Consider the following 21,221-nt stretch of genomic DNA (forward strand, 5'->3'; position numbering starts at 1 on the left):
ATACTAAATTTTGTATAAAAAGCTAATAAAAATTTATCGATTGATAACCTAGTATCTTACTAACTTCATTAGAAAAGCAATTGGCATAGGATGTTGTGCTCCTTGTTACACATTTCATTTCAAATCTGAAACCAGAGTTATAGATAAATTAGTTATATCTATAGTAAATATTTGTACAAAAGTATAAATCATAACATGCTATTAAAATAAAAATAAAAATAATATTATTCTTACCTAAATATTATTAAAAACCTCTTTGAACACGACATTTGTTGTTGATGACTTTGGATTGCCGTCTTCGTCTAGAATTAAAACCCTGAGGCCACTGCGACTCTTAACTCTTGACAAAGCAACTTAAAGTTGTCCATGGGTGAACACTGATTTTGGCAAATAAAGCCCTACATTTGATAATGATTGACCCTGACTCTTGTTAATGGTCATTGCAAAGCATACTGTCAATGGAAATTGTCTCCGTTGGAACTTAAATGGCAATCCTGAATCTGAAGGGATCAAGTTCATTCTTGGAATGTACACTTTATCTCCAATATTTCTACCGGTCACTACCGTCGCTCCAATTACATTGCTGCCGAGTTCGTTAATTATTAATCTTGTCCCGTTGTATAAACATGAAGTCTGGTCTATGTTTCGCAGTAGCATTACAGCGATTCCTGGCTTCAAAGTCAACTTGTGATTGGGTAGTCCCGAACATTTGATGTCATTTAGGAACTCTGGTGTGAACCACTCTTGTTGTACATCTTCATTCTCATCAGCTTGACATGTTGTGTCAGAGCTCAAATACTCCTTTTCCATCCCTGGAAAGATTGTCAAGACAAAATCGTTTACCTTCTCGACACTCTCAAGCCTGGGTGCAAGAATTGCCCTACTCTGAAAATACCTGTAATCTGACATGTTTTGCAACAAATTTGGATATGCAAAGTCTACCAAATGAGAGAGAGGGTCATCAGTAGTTGTAATCAATAGATCATTTGGAATTTCAACTTCTGATTCATCACCAACAACAGAGCCAATATTTCCATTTCCAACATCAAGTATCCAATTAGCAAATCTCTTCATTTCACCTTCATCTTGATCCGAAGAAGACATTAGAAGCCTCATATTCGTATGCAGTTTCAGAACCTTACAAAATGACCACAGATGGGATGAGTTAATAGCGGATGCCAATATATTGTGTCTACTTTCTTTCGGAATCACCGGAAGTATCTGTCTGAAATCACCTCCTAGAATAACAACCTTACCACCAAATGGTTGATGTGTCTTATGTTGATCGGTAACTGACATAAGATCCCTGAGCGTCCGATCAAGTGCTTCAAAGCACATTTTATTGAGCATTGGAGTTTCATCCCAAATTATTAAGCTACTTTGGATGAGCAGCTCAGCCTTCAAACTGCCATGCTTGATGTTGCAAGTAGATTCATCAGTAATTGTAATGGGTATTGAAAATCTAGAATGAGCCGTTCTGCCACCAGGTAGGAGTAAAGAAGCAATTCCACTGGATGCGACATTTAAAACAATTTTTCCTCTAGACCGAATAGCAGAAGAAAGTCCATTCCAAATGAATGTCTTACCACACACACCATGCCCATAAACGAAGTAAAAACCACCAGAGTCTGTAACAACAGCATTGAGTATCTCATCAAATACTAACCTTTGCTCATGAGTCATCTTTTGTTATGTATATAAGTTTGTATGAGTCAACTCATTTGTATCATATGCTAACTCCTCCTCTATTAGCTTATTCTGAAAAAGGCGAACATGAGACATCTCAAGATATGGCATTGATTGATAGTCTCTTAAAGATCTCGCATTGCTGTTGAGTATCTTCTCAATCTCAATAAGGCAGAGATTTTTCAATTCGTCATCAGTCATGTTTAGTCCTAGAAAAAACACATAGTGGTTTTATGAAATATTTAATAAGTAATTCTAAAATAAAACTATTAATATTCTTAATAAAAATAAAGATAATAAGAGAATAAAATCTTGATATAAAAAAAGACATAGTAAAATACCTTGATTTTTCAAAGCTTTTCTCCTCTCATATAGTATTTCATCAGCTAATAATGTCCAAGTTGCATTCCAAACACGCTCTGGGTTGCTAATGCTATTAGATATCAGTAGCATCGCAAATAGTTTTCTCAATTGACCACCAGATGCAAGTTCAGCTATCTCATTAATAGCTGCAATGAATTCCCTATCATCGCACAGTAGTCCCATGGAATAGCAAGTATCTTGGAAGCTAGAATATGTAATTCCATTAACTGTCCTAATAGACTCATATGTTGTGCAACCTCTCTGAACAGCTAACAAAATTCTCATATAATAAATATCACCTGTACCCGGTGGAACGTAATTTAACCTCCCGATAGAATACCCTCTTTTGCGTGGATGCCATTCCCTTGATTCTCTATCATAAACAAATTGATTTGGAAACTCAGCATACGTCAAAGTTTGACCTGCTTCAAAATTTTTATTGGCCTCCATCCATGCTAAGAACATCGTACATTTTTCTTCCTCTTCTTCCACGATTTCTTCAAGATCGTCATCATCTTTAAAGATGATATTTTGCTCTCCAGGCAAATGAAAGGTTAATCTCATCACTGAAGGCCACCTTTGATGAATATCATACGCTAAAGTTCTCTACACAGCCTCACATGCAGACAAATATCTGCAATCATAAAATTGTTTGATCTCATCAATAACCTGAGCATCTTCTCCACTGGAAGCTTCCTTTGTAACTCCAACTGCTACCCTGTCTAGACCTTTATTCACGTACTTAAACAAATATTTGATAGCATTTGACTTGTTGCAGTACTCTACATTAACATGCGCTTGATAAGACATCAGCAGATATGCATTGTATGGAACCACATTCCTATTATCCATATGGACTCCCTTCTTCTCAATAACCGCCCCTGTGTCTCGTCTTCTATATGATGGGTATCCACTATCATCGATAACCGTGGTTCTACTGAATGTCTTGGGATAATATTTGGTGCAGTACCCATCTTTCATGCAGGGAAATTTTGAGAATGCTCTACCACATGGTCCATGAATCATATATGTAGATACAGCTCTAAACAATTTTGGATGCCGAACATGATCTGGCAACTCTGAAGATATTAACTGATCAATTTGAGTTGTCGTTGTTATCTTATGGTCTCCACTTAACCATAAAAGAATGTGAGCATGTGGTAGACCTCTTTTTTGGAATTCCACCGTATACATTCCTTATACCAAAAAGACAAAAAAAATATATGTTATATTTAAACTATCTATTTTATGTATGTGCTTTGATAAATTAAGGATGATAATAAAAAATCAACAATATATGCTAAGTAAGAAAATATTTTGCCATTTATTTTATAACAATCTAAAGGAATATTTATCTAAAAATAAGGTTGGATGATGAGCAATACCTGCATCTAGCACTCCAAATGGAATTCCTTGCTTAAGATCCGAGATTATCATGTCAAGCTTAATTTTGAACACTCTACACGATATATCCGGCCGGTCTTCAACCTTTAAATTCCTTGGATTGTTAACCCTGCCAATCTCTTGCCAACTCGAGTTACATGTCATTGTGATGAAGAGGTCTGGATATCCATATTTCTTACAAATTGCCATAGCATCTTGACAATTATTAAACATGTATCTCATGCCACCAGTCTTTGTATATATCACTCCTCACCTTGGTTTGGTTGTTTCGATAGTAGGTCAACCTTTGTGCTTCAATCATAGAAAAGCAATCAACCAAGAACTGCTGAAATAATCTTCCACCATTGACAATGGTTGCATACTCGACCTTTCTCTCTTGTATTCTAAATGCTATGAACTCCCTTAAACTCACACGCTGTCTCTTTCTATTTTCATCAGCCCTATGAGATTCTCGCAAAGGAATGTCTTCTTGGTAGCCATCTTCACCGTAAGGAAACATCATAGGGTACTGAAGAGGAATAAATGCGGTGTGTGTCTCATGAATTCTTTGCAGATGTCCGGACTTTAATTGAACTATGATATCACGCCCTGCATCTCCAGAATCAAAATCTCCTACTATTAGAGCTGCGACCTCGTTAGAAGATGGTAAATTGTAGACTCTCGCGTCCTTTGATCTTTTCCGGTACAACCGTAGCCTTATATTTGCGATATCTCCTTGATTAAGGTAGTTTCTCACTATCCTAAATGTGTGAGCAAGAACATTATGTTGATCGATCATGTCCTTGAGGTCTAGAACTAAGGACTGGTCAATGTTGTTGTTGGTTGTTCTTGAACTGTATAAAATATCATTTGAAAAATATTAGTATTCATAATTAACCAAAATCAAAGTACGAACTACCTGAATATATTTTTAATCAATTTGAAATGCATGATACAAACCTGAAAATCTCTATCCTGTTTGAGACCTCATTTTCTGTATCATAAATATATAATTACGCAAATTTTGGTCTTTGTCCCTCAATTGGCACCAAGCTTCCAATTTTGTGGTAGTTTTGTCCACTCACAATGAACTGGGAAGGACCTGTCCCATCATTGATGGAGGTCTCTATTTTACCTCCGAGGGACGTGAAGCAAAACATGCTATTATAAGTTCTTATATTATCCTTAAAGTGTTTGCTTCTCTGGTCTACTCCAGATATTAAACCTTGCAAGAGCTGAGGTGGACGTTGCAAAAACGGCAGTTGTACCTTCCCTCGCATACAACATATTGAGAACTCAATATTGGATCATGTTTTGGACTTCTCTGATCTCTCCTCATACCACATCATGGCGTCGCAATGCCGACAAAAAAATTCTGGGTCACCAATATCTATCACATCTAATAATCACCAAAATAATAAATTATGTTTCAGTTATATTTGCAACAAATACTTTATATAAAAATATACCTTTCTTTCACCATGTTAAGTATAAAAATAATATTTATAAAAGATTACCAAAGACTGTAATTTAAACGATATTTTTTTGTTTATAAAAAGCATAACAATAGTAAATAATAGAGTGCTGATATTGCTACTTCTTAGATTACCTGTATTATCAGCAACATCGAATATGTCTGGGTATTCAATTTGCACAGAATCATCTAATATAGTTGTGTTTTCATTAATATCCTCAACTTCTTCAAAAATTTTTGAAAGATTTATAGCCAATTCCTTCAAGAATATTTTTCTTTGTCTCAGGTGTCTTCCTTTTTCAGCTATGCACACTTCTAAATCTTTAGTATCTAAATTTGAATTAGATGTACTTGCTCCTGTAATCATTAGAAATAATACATAAGGTACTTTATATTATAAAAAAAGAAAAATGAATATATGTTAAATGTTTGAATTTATATTAAAGATAAAAGAAGTAAAATTTTAGCTTTGTGATAATTATAATCTATCATGCTTATCTTACCATGTCTCTTTTGAAATAGCATAGTCTTCCTATTCAGTCTTGCATCCCTTTGCAATCTAATTCGATTTGTGTACTCCAATGAATCTATAATAATTATTTAGCAGATACCAAAGATTATTTTCAATAGACCAATTGAAAAGTTAAATGTTTAATTTTTAAGTAATAAAAACATATTAACATACGCTGGCTTTGCAACTGGTCAATATTGTTTGATGTTTGTTGAAGCTGTTGTTGACTTATCTGATGACATGGGCTATCATATGCTTCACGTGTGATACCCGAATTACTAATATCACTAATATTGGAACATCGTTCTTTTTGGTGTAGATTAGTAGTTGGAGACCTTGATCGATATGGTGTTAGGTTATTATCTAATAAAATAACTCGAGATATTAGTTTTGAACATATTTCCTATTAAAGATTATAATTGAATAAATAGTAGGAAAATCAAAATACATGTAGATTCACATAAGTAAGTTAAAAAAAATAATCCAAAAATTAACCTGTATTAATGCTATTTGTAATGTTTGACGACACCAATTGAAAATGCACACCATTGGAACCACCACTGGAATTTCCTGTAATTTTTTCATAAACAAATTTAGTAACATATTACGAAAACAATGTAAATTAATAATTTATTACTTGTCAATAGCTAAATAATATATAGAAAATATTGTATTTTATGGGCTTTTATTCGACCAAAATACTCATGACCTGTTAGTTTTTTTTATGAAATCTACCTTCAATTGTGCTCCGCTTTGTATTTTCTTTGTCTTTTAATATCAATTTTCTCTTCAATCTTTGCTTCTCTTTGAACTTCTTGCATCTTTTAATATATACCTGAAAATATCAAATAAATAAATTTTTTAACCAATTAAAAATATATATCTTTATTATCAAATTTTTTATATTATTAAAAAAAATACACAGGTACACATATGGCAGCATTTATTTTTGGTATACATGTCCATCAAAACATAGACACGGGAGTACACATGAGTACATGTATAGTGTTTGTTTACTAAGACAACAATGATAAAAGACATCTCTCATAACTTATACTTTTATAGTTGCATCATAACTAAATTTTCTTAAATTTGGTTGACTTTAATTTAAAATTTAAAAAATAACAAACTAAGGAAAACAACCCAAACTTAAAATTTGAAAATAACAACCTAAACAAATAATAATTTTAAAACTCTACCCGAAGTATAATTAACACGTAAATTTTTTTTTAAACTCTAAATTTCTTTAAAAGAATTTATGTAGCTACAATTTAAAAAAAATCAGCAAAAGTTTTTTTTTAAAAATAGTGTTAAAATATAAAAAAGAACAATCTAAGTAAAATAATTTAAAATGTAAAAAATAACAACCTAAGTACAACAATCTAAAATTTAAAAAATAACAACTTAAATAAAATAATTTAAAATTTAAAAAATAACAACTTAAGTAAAATAATCCAGACAAATAAAACAATTTAAAATTAAAAAAATAATAACTTAAGTAAAACAACCCAAACTTAAAATTTGAAAATAACAACATATGAAAATAATAATTTATAATTTATAAAAGTATAATTAACACGTAAATTTTTTTTTTAAAACTCTAAATTTGTTTAAAAGAATTTATGAATAATTTATAATTTATAAAAGTATAATTAACACGTAATTTTTTTTTTAAATTCTAAATTTCTTTAAAAGAATTTATGTAGCTGCAATTTAAAAAAAATCAATAAAAGATTTTTTTAAAAATAGTGTTAAAATATAAAAAAGAACAATCTAAGTAAAATAATTTAAAATGTAAAAAATAACAACCTAAATACAACAATCTAAAATTTAAAAAATAACAACTTAAATAAAATAATTTGAAATTTAAAAAATAACAACCCAAGTAATTTGAAAATAACAATTTAGGCAAAAAATAATTTATAATTTATAATTTATAAATACAATTTTAAAAATTTTTAGTGACGACACGTAAGCAAATAAGCTCTCAAACTTAATGTATGAGCGCCACATCAGCATATAGACTTCCCATTTGTATACTATAAAAATAAAGATAAAGATAAAGATAAATAGATTTGATGTACATATTGGATATTAGACAGGAATTTGAATTTTAAATTCAAAATCATTCATTCTCTCTTATCCTTATATATATATATATATATATGGTCTGTCTATGTCTATATCTATATCTATATCTATATCTGTATCTATATCTATAGGATCTTAAAACCCAGCATTTGAATGCTGATGTGGCGTTCTATCCTTTATTTCTGTATTTTTTATTCATTGCTTCTCAACACTTTTCTTCTGATATTTTCAATTTCTTCATATGCGTTCTGCCCCTCTTTTCAAATCAGTTGTTGTTGAAAAAAGGTATTTTGACTTAAATTCTGTTCTGATCTTATTGTTGCAAGGGGATTTGTTTTGCTACCTTGCTTTCATATGCTTTGGGTTGTTTTCATTAGGTGTTTTTACCTTTTGAAGGCTCTACTACTTTAATGTTATATGCTGTTATCACAGTATTATGTTGTTGTTATTGGTGATTACATGTGATGTCGAATGCTTTCTTTGTATCGTGCAGGAAGGTTGGGGTGTTGTCCCAAAGGTTGCACCATAAGGTTGCTGTTTGAAATTGAAAAAAAGGGGTATTAACTGGCTTAGTTAAATTGTAATCTGTGTTGCTGTTGGGTTTGGTGATTGATGGAGCTTGGTATGAAGAAGTTTCTTCATTCTCTCTCTCTCTCTCTCTCTCTGGGTTAATTGTTTATTATTCACAATTGTTTATTGTTCTGAGTTTCATGGTTGCAATTGCAAGAAATAGCCATTTTATTGAGATCTTACAAGGCACTAGATTTATCTTAATTGTGTCATGCATTATATTCAATAATTGTTTGCTTGCAATATATTTCCTAAGTCGACTCACGAAATATTTGCATAAAAGCTTTATCAGGAAAAGGGTAGTCTTCAACTATCTTTTTAACAAATAATTATAACTTCTTGATTTACTTTGTAGTATTCTTCAATTTCGTCTCAAAATTTAATTCACCAACCAGTTTTGCTTCTCTATTGGATAAGTATTGTTAAGTAGCAAGTCTGAGGGATACTTAGTCTTACATCGGATGAAATAAGGTATAAGAGTTTATGGGATGAGATATTCATGTATTTAGTGCCTTAAGATTTTTAAGTTGGTGTGGTACATTATCTCACTTGGTTCCTATACAACTATACAAGTGACTAACTATTTCTTTTTATTGTAATATGAGTGCTAAAATATCACTCTTTTATGTATTTTTATTTTTTTATACAAATAATAAATGTACTGTTTTGTTTCTCTCATATAATCTCTGTCATGAGATGGATATATTTTTTTAATTTGCTTTAATTTAAACCTTTCCCTGTGGACATAGGAAAACAACTTGGGGACATTGATTATTGGAGTAAACTCTGTTCTTCTTGCTTTTGATCTATACTTATTTAGATACGGAACAAGTATCATTGCACCAAAACAAGTTTCAATACTTTTAAATTAAACTCCAAGAAGATTGTGCAATTTAATGATTTGAGAATGAACTGAAAAATGAAGTTGCAAGTTTGATCAGCAAAGGGCATTGGAAGAGGCTCATGGCCAATTACTTGAAGTTGCTCACAGATTCAATTACTAGGTCCAGAACTCCAACGTTTCAAATTACTGGTGAAGGTTCATTTTGAGCTGTGGAATTTAAGGTATGCCCATTCATGCTCTTATTGATTGACTTGATTCTTTTTCTCTTTTTATTTATTTATTTGTTTTATTCAGCAGTGTCATGGTTTTATTGTTTTTTCTCTTTAACATGATATGCAAGTTCGTTATTGTTTTTTCTTTGTTTATCTTTTTTTGCTTTTTTCTTTTTAGTGTTTTACACTTAATAATTAGTATAAATCCTTTGAATTTGAGGCTGTATTATCCAAAAGTGCAACTGTGTTCTCCTAATTTTGTTGGGTCTTATTATTCTGGTTTGATTACTTAGTTTTCGTTAATTTTTTTTTTATTTCTCTTTCTGTTGTTCATTATGGTTTACTGTTAAGCTTTGTTTTTCTTGGTGTTGTTGGGTTCTATTTGTATCTGATTATTTAGTTTTCTTTATATTTGTTTGGGGTTCTTTGTCAATTTAGGTCTCTATATTTGCATCATCATCTTCTTATTCTCTTTCATCGTTTTACCAATCAGCGAAATCCTTGCTGGCTGTCTCAATCGCGTTCCTTATCGCCTTCGGAGCTCACAGGAAGAAATCCCTCAGCACTTCTGGAGCCTTCGTTGGCTTCTTCGTTATGGCGCTTCACATTTTTGTAGGAAGCAGGTTCGTTGTTATTACTACTATTATGATGATTTTGATTTCTTCAAATTGTGCATGGTAGTTAAAAGTGTAAACGAGCCAAAAGAAAACTTTTGTATAAGTTGCTGTTTTGACTAATAAGCCTTGGAATGACTCCTTGATTGGGATATTAATAATATAATGGCCAATTGGGTTGAGACTATCCCTGAATTGAGGGATCAAATTTTTCATATAAAGCATATCCTTGAACTTATCACCCCAGTTTTATGTGGATATCATATTGGTTTTCTCTTATCCGCTTTTTTCTTCCTTTTGACCAAATTTTCCTATACTTTTTTTTCCTTAGGTTACAAGTTCTAGCCAATAGTGCCATTGCCTCAGTTTTGATTGTAGCTATACGGGCATTAGCAGAAGGGCAGGATAAGTGTTTGGACTCGAAAGACTCAACTCTGATTACTTCTCTCATTGGTGGTGTTATTGGCCACTACTTTTGCTGTAACGGAGATATTTGGTCCTTAGAGCTTGGAATTCTTAGTGATGGGCAATCTCTCCTTTATACCTTGAATTTTTTATTCAACCCTTTATTTCAATGTTCAATTTTCCTTCGTAAGCATTTTGTCTTTATTTTCAAATTTTCAAATCATGGGTTATTGAAAAATTATACATTGACATCAATTTTTTTTTGGTGACTATACATTGACTTCAATTACTAATAATTGTTAAATTTTATTTTATTATTATATCAGTGCAAATGTTGTTGCTAACAAAATGGCAAATGTAAATTATATTCGGTGTTTGTAATATTAATTTTTTTAATTTGTTATTTTATTTATTGGTGTATTCATTGTTGGCATTTCTTATTTTATGATTCAACAAGTGCTAATATTATTGGCAGATAACGGGTTATCTTTTTTTTTTTTTTGGTATCCCGATTGGCACTTTGGAATTTACTACTCTATATATTCTTGATTGTTTTATTTAATACTGGTAATATTTTATTATTGTGTTTTTGTATAACAACTATTATGAATTTCAGTTAATTTTTGCTAATTTCATTTTACGTTGTCTTACTTAAATTTCTCCAGTCTTTTGGTTTTGTATTTTGCTCGTTATTTTGCATTTTTTTTTTATCGATAATCATCTCTTTTTCATATATTGTTTCTTGTAGTTTTGTATTATTTTATAGTTGATAATTTAAATTATTTTTTTCCTTTTTGTTTCTTGGTATTTGCAAGTTATTTCGGCATTATATGTTTTTTTCCCTAAAATCACGTTATTTTTTCTGTCATAATTTTTCCCCTATTTTTTAGCTTGTGATATTGTTCGATGTTCTTTTGTGTATTACTTTTTATAACATGACTTCATATGTTTTGATTCATATTTAAATTTTGTCAATACTTTTGACCATTTTTTTCTTTATCTAAAATTCTAAATACTTATTTTTTTGTTGTTCTATTTTTTTCTATTTGTCCTGTTATTTTGTTCTTACTGGGTTTTCTTCTTTTACGAATTTTTCTTATAAGTTAATTTGATGAAGCTCTATTTATTTGCTGAGAATTTAAAGAGTTGCATGCTATCATTCCTACTGTCGGTAATTCGTTGTACGTTATAGGGCATGGGACATGGTTTAGACTTTGAAAATTCCAGTGCATTAAATTTTAGCAGTTGTTAACCCTTCTTTGTATTCCTTTGAGTTTTGATACAATTTTAATAAATTTGTGTATTTGTGCAGAATTTATTTATCGTTTACGTCTTTATATTGGTTTTTTTATTTTTTTAACCTTTTTAAAATTCTTGGCCGTAGTTAATTTTTAGGTAATTTTTATTTTGGTTTTATTTGTTAATTCTTAATTTTTTTCTTTTTTTGCTATATTCGTTTTCTGTAACATTTTCAGTTGAGAACTTTTGGAATATAATTTGTATAAAAGTTAAAATATAACTAAGATTATTTGTATAAAGATATAAAATATAAAATATAACTATTATTTATAAGATATTTGAATAAAAGATATTAAAATATAACTAATATAGCTTAGAAATAAAAATTCAAGGGTTATTAAACTATATAATTTAATATATTAAGAAGCACTCATAAAAAATATTTATTATTACATAATTGTAAAATTTCAATGTTAATGCTTTTGTTAAAAAGTTATTGATAATTTTTATTAATTTATAATATTTTATATTCTGATTTCATAAATTTTTTAAGTTATATAATGTTTAAAAAGCAATCAATATATTTTAGATAAATCATTTGCTTCATCGATATTATTTAACTAATTTTTTTTATTAAGTCATCAAATCCAGTTTTCATGGTGCATCTAATATTTATATTTTTCTTTTACAAACGATTAGTATTTGTGGTATCTTAACTTAATATATAAGTATCTAATATTAATTTTTTTTACTATACGAGTATATAATTAATAATTAAAAATACTAAGAATAATTATTATATTTATTTAATTTAAATAAAAATCCAAAAATAAAGTTTTTAATATTTTTATTTTTATTATTAAAATAACAAATACACTAAATAAATAAAACACAAATCTTTTTTTATTAAAAAAATATTTTTTTATATTTTCATAACAATTTGATCAAGTTAATATAGTCTATATTTAGTTCAAAGATAAAATTTTTGATGAACACTTTACTATATTAAAGTCAGAATATAATTGTAATAAGATATCAGGAGAGAAGTAGATGGACAAGCGAGAGATAAGATAATTGGTTAACATCGGATAGATTCATAGATGTGAACCTCCAAATTATTATTGAAATTTTTTTACCATTTTCTACTTTTCAAGGCCCTCTAAACCATAGTTGTCAGAACCGAATCGGTGATCGAACCGGTCAGGTTACTGGATCACTGGGTTACTGATTCAACCGGTGGGTCACTGGTTGAACCGATTGACCCGGTCCTATGTAAATAAAAAATAAAGTATAGTCAAAAATTTAAAATTAAAATTTAAAATACATATTTTTACTAACATTTTAAAAATATCTAGCTATTCTAAAACAATATGAAACAGGAACAATAAGTATTTTGTTAATTTTATTCTATCATAAATATTTTTATTTTTTATATTAAAATAACTATTATTTTTGAATTTTAATAATTTATTAATTAGTTTATATCTATTATACTATTGTATACTACAAGAATTTATTGAAAAATAATATTAATAGATATTATATAATTATAAAAAAATAAATGAGTTTATAATTATTATTAAATAAAAATATAATTAATTTAAGAATGAATGAGTTTATAACTAAAATTAAAATAAATTAAATAAAAGTAAATTATTTGCTGAAAGATATTTATATATATATTAATTTGCAAACATATTTATAACAAGCTCAATAGCCTGGTGGTTGTGAGTATCATGTTTTTCCTTGAGGAGGGGGGTTCGAACCCCAGCTTTAACATTTTGGAATTTGGAAAAATATTGAAACTGAAGCGGTTCGGTCGAACCGGTTCACTCCGGGTTTGACCGGTTCGGTCGAACCGGTTCACTCCGGGTTTGACCGGTTCGCACCGGTTCACTACCTTATCCGGTCAGATCATTGGACCGGACCGGCTTAGGATCTGGTTTACCGGTTTTTCGGTTGAATCGGCCAGTCCGGTCCGGTTTTGCTAACAGTGCTCTAAACATCTCATATTTCACGAATTAAAATCATTTAAAAATTTTATTATACTTCTTATTCCAATTTTTAGGGCAGCTCCTTTTTACTTTTTCTTTTTGTTTTGCTTGTTTTTTTTTTTTTGTGCCAATACTTCATTATGAGCTTGAAGAATAGCCATAATGTCCTCATTTTCGTCATATAAAATAGCTCCTGATTCGATCGTCAGATCCCAAACAATCATATTTTCAGTCATATCTTTATCCAAACTTCCTCTGTGCTCATCTTGATTAGTTTCACCGTCTACATCCTGCTCTGACACCCCGAATCTTCCAAGTTTCTTACAACTCTTTCCTCCTCTAATCCAATTTTTTTCACCACTATATTCTCATCTTCTAAATCTGAATCTTGCACTACATCACCCATCATCAGACATATGCCAACATGCTACTTACCACTCTCGTCCAAACTAGCGTGGATCTCATTAACTATACCTGGTGGAATGTTTTACTCAGATATGCTGTTCGAATAATTTTTAGCACCTTCATTGATCTCCTTTCCGGCTTGATTCTGCCCGTTGGGTGCATCAGGGACTTCATGCTCCTTCCTACATTCCACGCCATTAAACTCAGTGCGGACATTATCACCTCCGCCACCAACAGCGGACTTCCACGCTGCTCCCAGATCCGCCTCGTTAGCGTTATTCACCGTGGCATCAACCCCTTCGCGAACTTCATGACCAGCAAGGAGGCTCTTTTAAATCGCACAATGACGTACTCTCTGTCGCACCACACAGCCACTTCGCCGCCACATCCCACTAACATATTGGGCCTCTTATGCTTCAACCCAGCTCCAACTGAACTTTTGTTCAATGCCAAATCAACCCCTTCTTTTCGTTTATCTCCATATTTCCAAGTCTCTGTTCTTTCAGAATTTGCTTCGTTACTTATTGTTTGAGATCTTATAGATTCCACACTCACTATAACTGACGGATACACCCAAAGATTATCCGTTCGCGTTTTCATAAAATCTTTGTGCCATTCATCTAAATCCTCAACGAAAATTACCTTTCTATCCTTGTCAATTTGTCATGCTCTGCCTCCCGTAGCCCGTGTGGCATCATTACCACCGCATCCCATCCCAACTCAAACGATTCTCTCTGAGCTTCTAGTTCTTCACTTCCATGGTATTCTAAGACAACTCTCCCTTTCTCGTTCACTTCAATATCCTTTTCTTTAATTTTTTTCCTGTTTTCCATTAGAATACTCCTTGAAATCTTCATCTTGCGTAGTGATTTTTTTCAGACATCAATCCTCCTCCTATATTTAGCCTCACCTACAAAGATTTCTTTCCTCCTTAATCGCATTCCATTCATTTTCTTAATGGTCTTTAATGCCCCTCCTTTTGTAGTATACCTTATAAAAGCGAACAGATAGATCCGACTATACTTCTCCTTACATGCCAAATAGATGTCATTTATCCTTCTTGTCCACTTGAACATATGAAACAATTCATCCTTTGAAATATTGCTTGGTAAATTATCCACAAAAATGATAAATGATTCACTCTCCAATAAAAAATATGCTTCCCAATTTCAAATCAATGAATCTTTTCCAATATGTAGTGAGGAATATTAGGGGCAGCAACTTTTGTGATTTGTAGCCATCAAATAGTCATCAATGATGGTTTTAATAGTGTGAGATTTGTGTGAGATTTTATCCGATAGCTCATTTTTCTTTGCTAATTACATGCTGGACAGAATTTAACAAAGTTGCTGGCCCCTAAACTTTTCCATATGTAGCTGTCTAGCTTTATCCCACCTCAAATTTAAGTTGTTCATCTCGAGTTGAAGAGCTTTTACAAGCCGCACAGGACCAGCTCCTCCTCAACCTCTCCGTTAAGTCTCACTTAGCTCGTCCTTCTTCTTCTCACAATCAGAACAATTTCCATCTCGATTGGATCTGGATCTAGAGCGTCGATTCCAGGCTCTCAAATCCAATTCTCCTGCTGTATCTGCACCTTCTCAGCGCCAACAACTTGGAGTTGGAGACGGAAATGAACACGATCTCTCCGCCAGATTCGATGCTCTCAAGGCGAAATCAGCCTCAACATCAACAACTAATTTAACCGTGAAAAGTGTTGACCTCGAACATAATGAACTATTGTCAATCATTACATTATCTATGTAACGAATCTTAATCTTAATTCTTAATATTAATGTATTCATAGGCAAGATAAGGCATGAATTAATCCAATTCATTTTTTATATCATAAAAGACATTTTAAGAAAATAATTTGATAGCCAAATTATTATTCCCATATCCTTTCACATAATAATAATAATAATAATAATAATAATAATAATAATAATAATAAATTTAAAATTAACCATCATAATAAAGTGCCAAAATGTTTTATCTCATAAATTTTATACAATAAAAGACATTTTCGAAAAATAATTCAGACACCAAGATATTTTTATATCTCTTTTATTTTATAATAGATAGATTATGATTATTAGATGTGTTTTAAAAAGTATGTATGACACATATACTATTATATGGTATATGATTTTGTTGCACATAAAAAAAATATTTCATGGCTGAAAACTATATTTAAATAAAACTGTGAAAATTGGCCTAGCTAATTTTATTATTTTGTTCGAAATCTTGAATTAAGTATTTAATTGCCAGATATAAACTTGAATAACTATTTGGAGTGAAATCATCTTTCATCATCTGTATACACAAATATATATACTGATATACATATACCACCAGATTTGGAAAAAGGGCCCAACCCAATATCTGCACAAACAAAATAAAGGGGTCCATGCACATCCACCTTCCCTCCGTTGTCGCTTGGGATAAAATGGCTTGGCTAAATCTCATATGACTATGAGTTCTCTAATTTGTTTAACTTATCTTTAAAAGTAAAAAATAAAATATTTAAAATTTATTAAATATTATCTGTTTATATTTTTTAGTAAGTTAGATATATAATGTTAAAGTACCTTAATATTCACCTTTTTTATCATTCACTCCTCAGTCCTTACCCATAACAATAGCAACACTTTTTTTTTTTTTTAATTTCCAGAAAAATCAAACAAGGCAAAGAAAGAGAGAGGAGCATCAACTATATGCTACTACATGGAACCTCTGTTTTGATTCGTTTGATTTAATTTCTATGATGGGATAGTCATTTAAAAAATATATTTTAATTATTTTGTTAATATTTTTATTTTTATTGTTAAAATTTAATAAATACACTAAATAAATTAAAAACAAATCTTTCTTTATTAAAAAAATATTTTTTTATATACATAACAATTTCTTCAAGTTAATATTGTCTACATTTAATTCAAAGATAAAATCTTTGATAACCGCTTGACTATAATAAAATCAGATAGAATAATGGAATAAATTTGTAATAAGATATTATGAAAATTAAATAATTAAGTAAGAAATAAATTAACAACAAAACAAAAAATAAATGGTTTAAAATTCTTTTTTGGAAAGAAAAAAGATAAATAGTAAAATGATTTTGAAGTTAAATCCAGTTTAAGTGCATGTTTGGGTGCTATTATTTTGTTAAAAAAAATCTTTTTTTAATGAAAAAAGATATTTTTTAATTTTTTAACGTGTTTGGCAAATTTCTAATAGTAAAAGTAAAAGTACTAGTAAAATAAAAAAAAGATTTTTTTTGAGAAGCTGTAATTTATATCTTTTTTTAAAAGATTTTTTTTTTAAAAAAAAGATGTTTTTTATGTAATAAATAAACAAAAAAATAATTTTATATTGTTATACCCAAACATAATTGATAAATAAAAATCTTTTAATATGAGATATTCAAACATAAAATTACTTTTACTTCTCTATAAGATCTTTTAAAAAAAGATAACTCAAAAAAGATCTTTTTTTAAAAGCTAACCCAAACAAGCCCAATATATATTAGGATTTAGGAGAAAAGTACATGCGCGAGAGACACGAAACACGATAACTGGTTATCGGATAGATTCATAAATCTGAACCTCCAAATTTTCATCCAAGAAGTTGCAGCAGCCCCGTGCCCCCTTCCGCCTTCCCTCGTCATCTTCATCCTTTGTCGTCTCCATCCGAAGCTCCCAGCTGACCGCCGTCTTCCTCCTCCTCTGTCTCACCTTCACGCCGACCTTTTGCTTCCTCTGTCTTCTGCCCCTCTTGGTCTCTTACTCCGCCATCGTCTTCCTGTAGGTAAACCCTCTATTTTACCTTTTCTTTTTTTTTTTCAATTTTAACTGAAAACGTTGAGTCCTCTGTTTTTCTTCTCATAGAATTTCAATGTATGTTTTATCTTGTACTTTAAATGGCAATGCCACTGAGAGTAGAATTGTTAGAATTATATTGTTTATGATTTCTTATTCCTGCTGTATTGTGGAGTTTTGTTGTAGAGAAGGATTTCGTTGTTTTCCTCGTACGTATGAAGAGGGGTCCCATTCCTGATGAGGATGATACTGTTGCGAGGAAGGGGAGGGTTGTCACAACCACCGAGGGGTGGCCGGAACTGCTCCGCTGTACCAGCACAAAACCACCGCCTATCCTTCTGGACGAGCTCATAGAGGAAATCCTGCTGAGGATTCCGGCAAGTTCTCTTGTTCGATTAAGGAACAGCGTGTGCAGTTCATGGAGAACCCTAATTTCCAGTTCCCAATTTGCCAAGGACCACCTTCGACGTTCAATGGCGGTGGATCCAGCCTTGACCTACCCGCGTATTGCCTATTATAGCTCAAGCGACTCATACCCCACAATCGGAACTTTCTCCGTCCGATCTGTGTTCGAGAACCCTCCCCATGAACCCACTAAAGTAGTTGCCTATGAGGGACGATGCTACCGTAGCATCATTGGCTCTTGTCATGGATTGCTGTGCTTGCATGATGAAGAGCTTGAGGATCGTGCCTTGCTGTGGAACCCCTGCACCGGATTCACATCTCCGCCGCTTGAAATTGGTGGTATCTTCCACTATTGTGGATTCGGTTATGATCATGTGAACGACAAGTATAAGCTTTTCGGGATTGTGATTAAGAAATCAGGTGAATCTGTCACCAGAATTTTCACATTCGGCCCAAAATCTAAATGGAGAACAATTCAGGATTTCCCATATAGACTACATGACTCCGATAGCAAGGATTCTGTGGTGGGTTTGGTAGGGCTTTTTGTAAGTGGCACTGGCACTCTTAATTGGCTTGTTCGCAGCCGTCTTAGTAGTTCTGTGGCAGTTCTTTCCGTTGACTTGGTGAAAGAGACTTATAGTCAGTTTTCCGCTCCCAGTAGGGATTCAGATGATGAGGAGTTTGTGTTTCCACGATTGGGTATCTTGAGGGGTTGTCTTGCTGTTTGTTATGAGACTAAGAAAACTCATTGGACTCTCTGGTTGATGAAGGAGTATGGAGTTCCTCGTTCTTGGACTAAATTGGCAATAATCCCCCACCACCCGCTACTCGTTAATCCTGGTTCATGTTATGTATTACTGCCTATGTACATGTTGAAAAATGATGTTCTACTGGCGAAATCTCCAAGTGGCAAGTTTGTTTTATGTAACTTAAATGATGGCAGCATAGAGTTTCCTAATATTGACAGCTCCAGTGATGGCATGACTGAACACCGTCCTTTGTCTCGGGGTGAAGGCTCAAGGATCTTTCACATCTATCATGAAAGCTTAGTTTCACCCTCGCACTTTGGTCTTCCAAGTTGCTCATCTGAAATGCGGTTATTTAAGCCAAGCCTATAATCTCTTAAGGATAGTTTGCATTTTGGCTACCTTTTGGTTAAGAATATCCTGCAGAGTCTCTTAAATTCATATCTTTATTGTCATTAGTGTGGTGCCTTGTTTTTGGTATTTTATTTATAGACTGTGTCGTCAATTTAATGTTTTTTATCTAGGTTCCTTATGAATCTAACCGAACGATACAGATATGAATATCAATCGTCTTTTGCTTTAGTTAGAATATGTATTTATCATAAAATGTTATATAATAATTTATGTTTTAATACGAGTATGATTTTACAAAACTGCCAGTGTAATTTCTAGTTTAGGTGCAAGTGCTATGTAACACCATATTTAACATGGGAATATGTCAATTGTATTGAGATTAGTTTATCAAATAAAACCATTCGTTATAATTGTTTCTGATTCAATCGATAATAATCGTATATACCGATTTTGGCCTTCCCAAAATGGTGAAAACAAATCAATTTGTTTGTTATTCTTTAAACAACATAACGTTTAACGTTGGATAGAGGCTTAATTGTCTCTACTCTCTAAATTTAAATTAGTTGAGATTTATTTGTCGATCTTTTAATATCGTTTTAATATCAAATTGGTTAATAATTTATTTTTTAGAGATTTATTTTTCTAAAAGTATTGAGACAATATCTTTTTTTTAGATTTTTTTTAATTTATTATATTAATATTTTTTAATAAATCTTTTAAATGTATTGTATAATAAATACAAACTAATTAATAATAAAGGGCCTAATAATAATAGTAGAGTTTGATTAGTTTATTTTCGAAGAAATTTGAAAGGCAACTAGGGTTGGCAATTCATACCCTACTCGCAAGTACTCAATTCGGTCCAATCTGTTCGGGTAGGGTAGGCTATCCGAGCCGCTGCGGGTAGGGTAGGGTACGATCCGGGTATGCCTGCAGGTAGGGTAGGGTACGGGTTTAGGGTGTACCCTACTCGCACCTCATATATAACACATATTTTATAAAAATTAGGTATATAGTGAAAGAAGTGAGAGTTAAACCTACAACCTCCCTTATGTAATGACTTACAATAAGTAAACAACTACTAAACTAGTTAGTTAATTTAGTAATTTAGAGCATTAGTTTTTTATTTTTTTATGTTATTAATATATATAAAATTTGAAATGATTGAATTTTATATTTACTTTAAAAAAATTTGATATTTTTGCGGGTAGGGTAGGGTAGGGTAGGATTTAGAACTTTAGGGTGCGGGTAGGGTTAAGGTTGAGTGATTCTCAACCCGCCGGTAGGGTAGGGTAGAGTTTTAACAAAATTTTCAACCCACGGGTAGGGGTGGCAAACGGGCCTAAACCCGCCGGGCCGGCCCGCGTAACTCGCCAAAAAAGGCGGGCTGGGCTGAAAAATCGGGACCGCCAAATAGCAAAAGCCCGCCTAACCCCCACCGCTTAAACCGCGGGTTTTGGCGGGGGCGGGGCGGGCTTCCCAGCCGGGCTAAGGTTTTTATTAGTGAGGGGGTATTTTTGTAATTTTTTTGCCAAAATCTAACTTCCCCCAACCTAACATACAAGAGTATGAAGATAAAAATTGAATGTTTTGAATTATGTTTATGTTATTTTGGAGACAATATTTATAATTATGTTTTGGATTATATTTATTTTGCTTTGGAGAGAATATTTATACTTATATTTTGAATGAAAATTTGGTTTATAATTATATTTATTAGATATTTATAATTACAAAGACTTAATGTTTGTGAATATAAAAAATATAATTTTTTATGCCATTAGAAATTATAAATTTATTAATATGGTTGTGAAATTATATATATTATTTAGTAGTTAATAGTAAAAAAAAAAAAGAGGAGCTTTGGCGGGCTTAGCCCGCCAGCCCGCAGTTAGGCGGGGCGGGCTAGGATTCTAGGACCGCCTCACTAGGCGGGGCGGGGCGGGCTTATGGCGGGGCGGGGCGGGCTTCCCCGCTTGCCACCCCTACCCACGGGATGATTAGGGTAGAGTCCAAACCCTACCCTACCCTATCCATTGCTAGCCCTAAAGGCAACCACAACTTATTGGTTTCGTCCATTTAATTTGAAGGTGATTGCTACGGTACG

The 21,221-nt window shown here is 31.9% G+C and overlaps 1 protein-coding gene, 1 long non-coding RNA gene and 1 pseudogene across 3 annotated transcripts; 2 read left to right on the plus strand and 1 right to left on the minus strand.

Moving 5' to 3' along the window:
• Nucleotides 1–234: 234 nt before the first annotated feature.
• LOC130948414 (uncharacterized) lies at nucleotides 235–6,417 on the minus strand (annotated as a pseudogene).
• A 1,196-nt stretch (nucleotides 6,418–7,613) lies between these two features.
• Nucleotides 7,614–10,513, plus strand: LOC130948058 (uncharacterized). Of its 2 annotated transcripts, XR_009072915.1 has the most exons (5): nucleotides 7,614–7,793; nucleotides 8,002–8,130; nucleotides 8,828–9,143; nucleotides 9,628–9,757; nucleotides 10,080–10,508. It is a non-coding gene; the product is annotated as an uncharacterized LOC130948058 (long non-coding RNA). The 2 variants fall into 2 exon arrangements; XR_009072913.1 differs by having other exon boundaries at nucleotides 8,002–9,143; nucleotides 10,080–10,513.
• Nucleotides 10,514–17,356: 6,843 nt separating this feature from the next.
• On the plus strand, nucleotides 17,357–19,459 carry LOC130947628 (F-box/kelch-repeat protein At3g23880-like). Its single transcript, XM_057876339.1, has 2 exons — nucleotides 17,357–17,598; nucleotides 17,796–19,459. Exon 2 carries the CDS (start codon nucleotides 17,825–17,827, stop codon nucleotides 19,130–19,132), a length of 1,308 nt encoding a protein of 435 aa, XP_057732322.1. The 5' UTR covers nucleotides 17,357–17,598; nucleotides 17,796–17,824; the 3' UTR covers nucleotides 19,133–19,459.
• The last annotated feature ends 1,762 nt before the right edge of the window (nucleotides 19,460–21,221 follow it).

The sequence above is a fragment of the Arachis stenosperma genome, chromosome 9 (genome assembly GCF_014773155.1).
Source record: "Arachis stenosperma cultivar V10309 chromosome 9, arast.V10309.gnm1.PFL2, whole genome shotgun sequence".
NCBI lineage: Eukaryota > Viridiplantae > Streptophyta > Magnoliopsida > Fabales > Fabaceae > Arachis > Arachis stenosperma.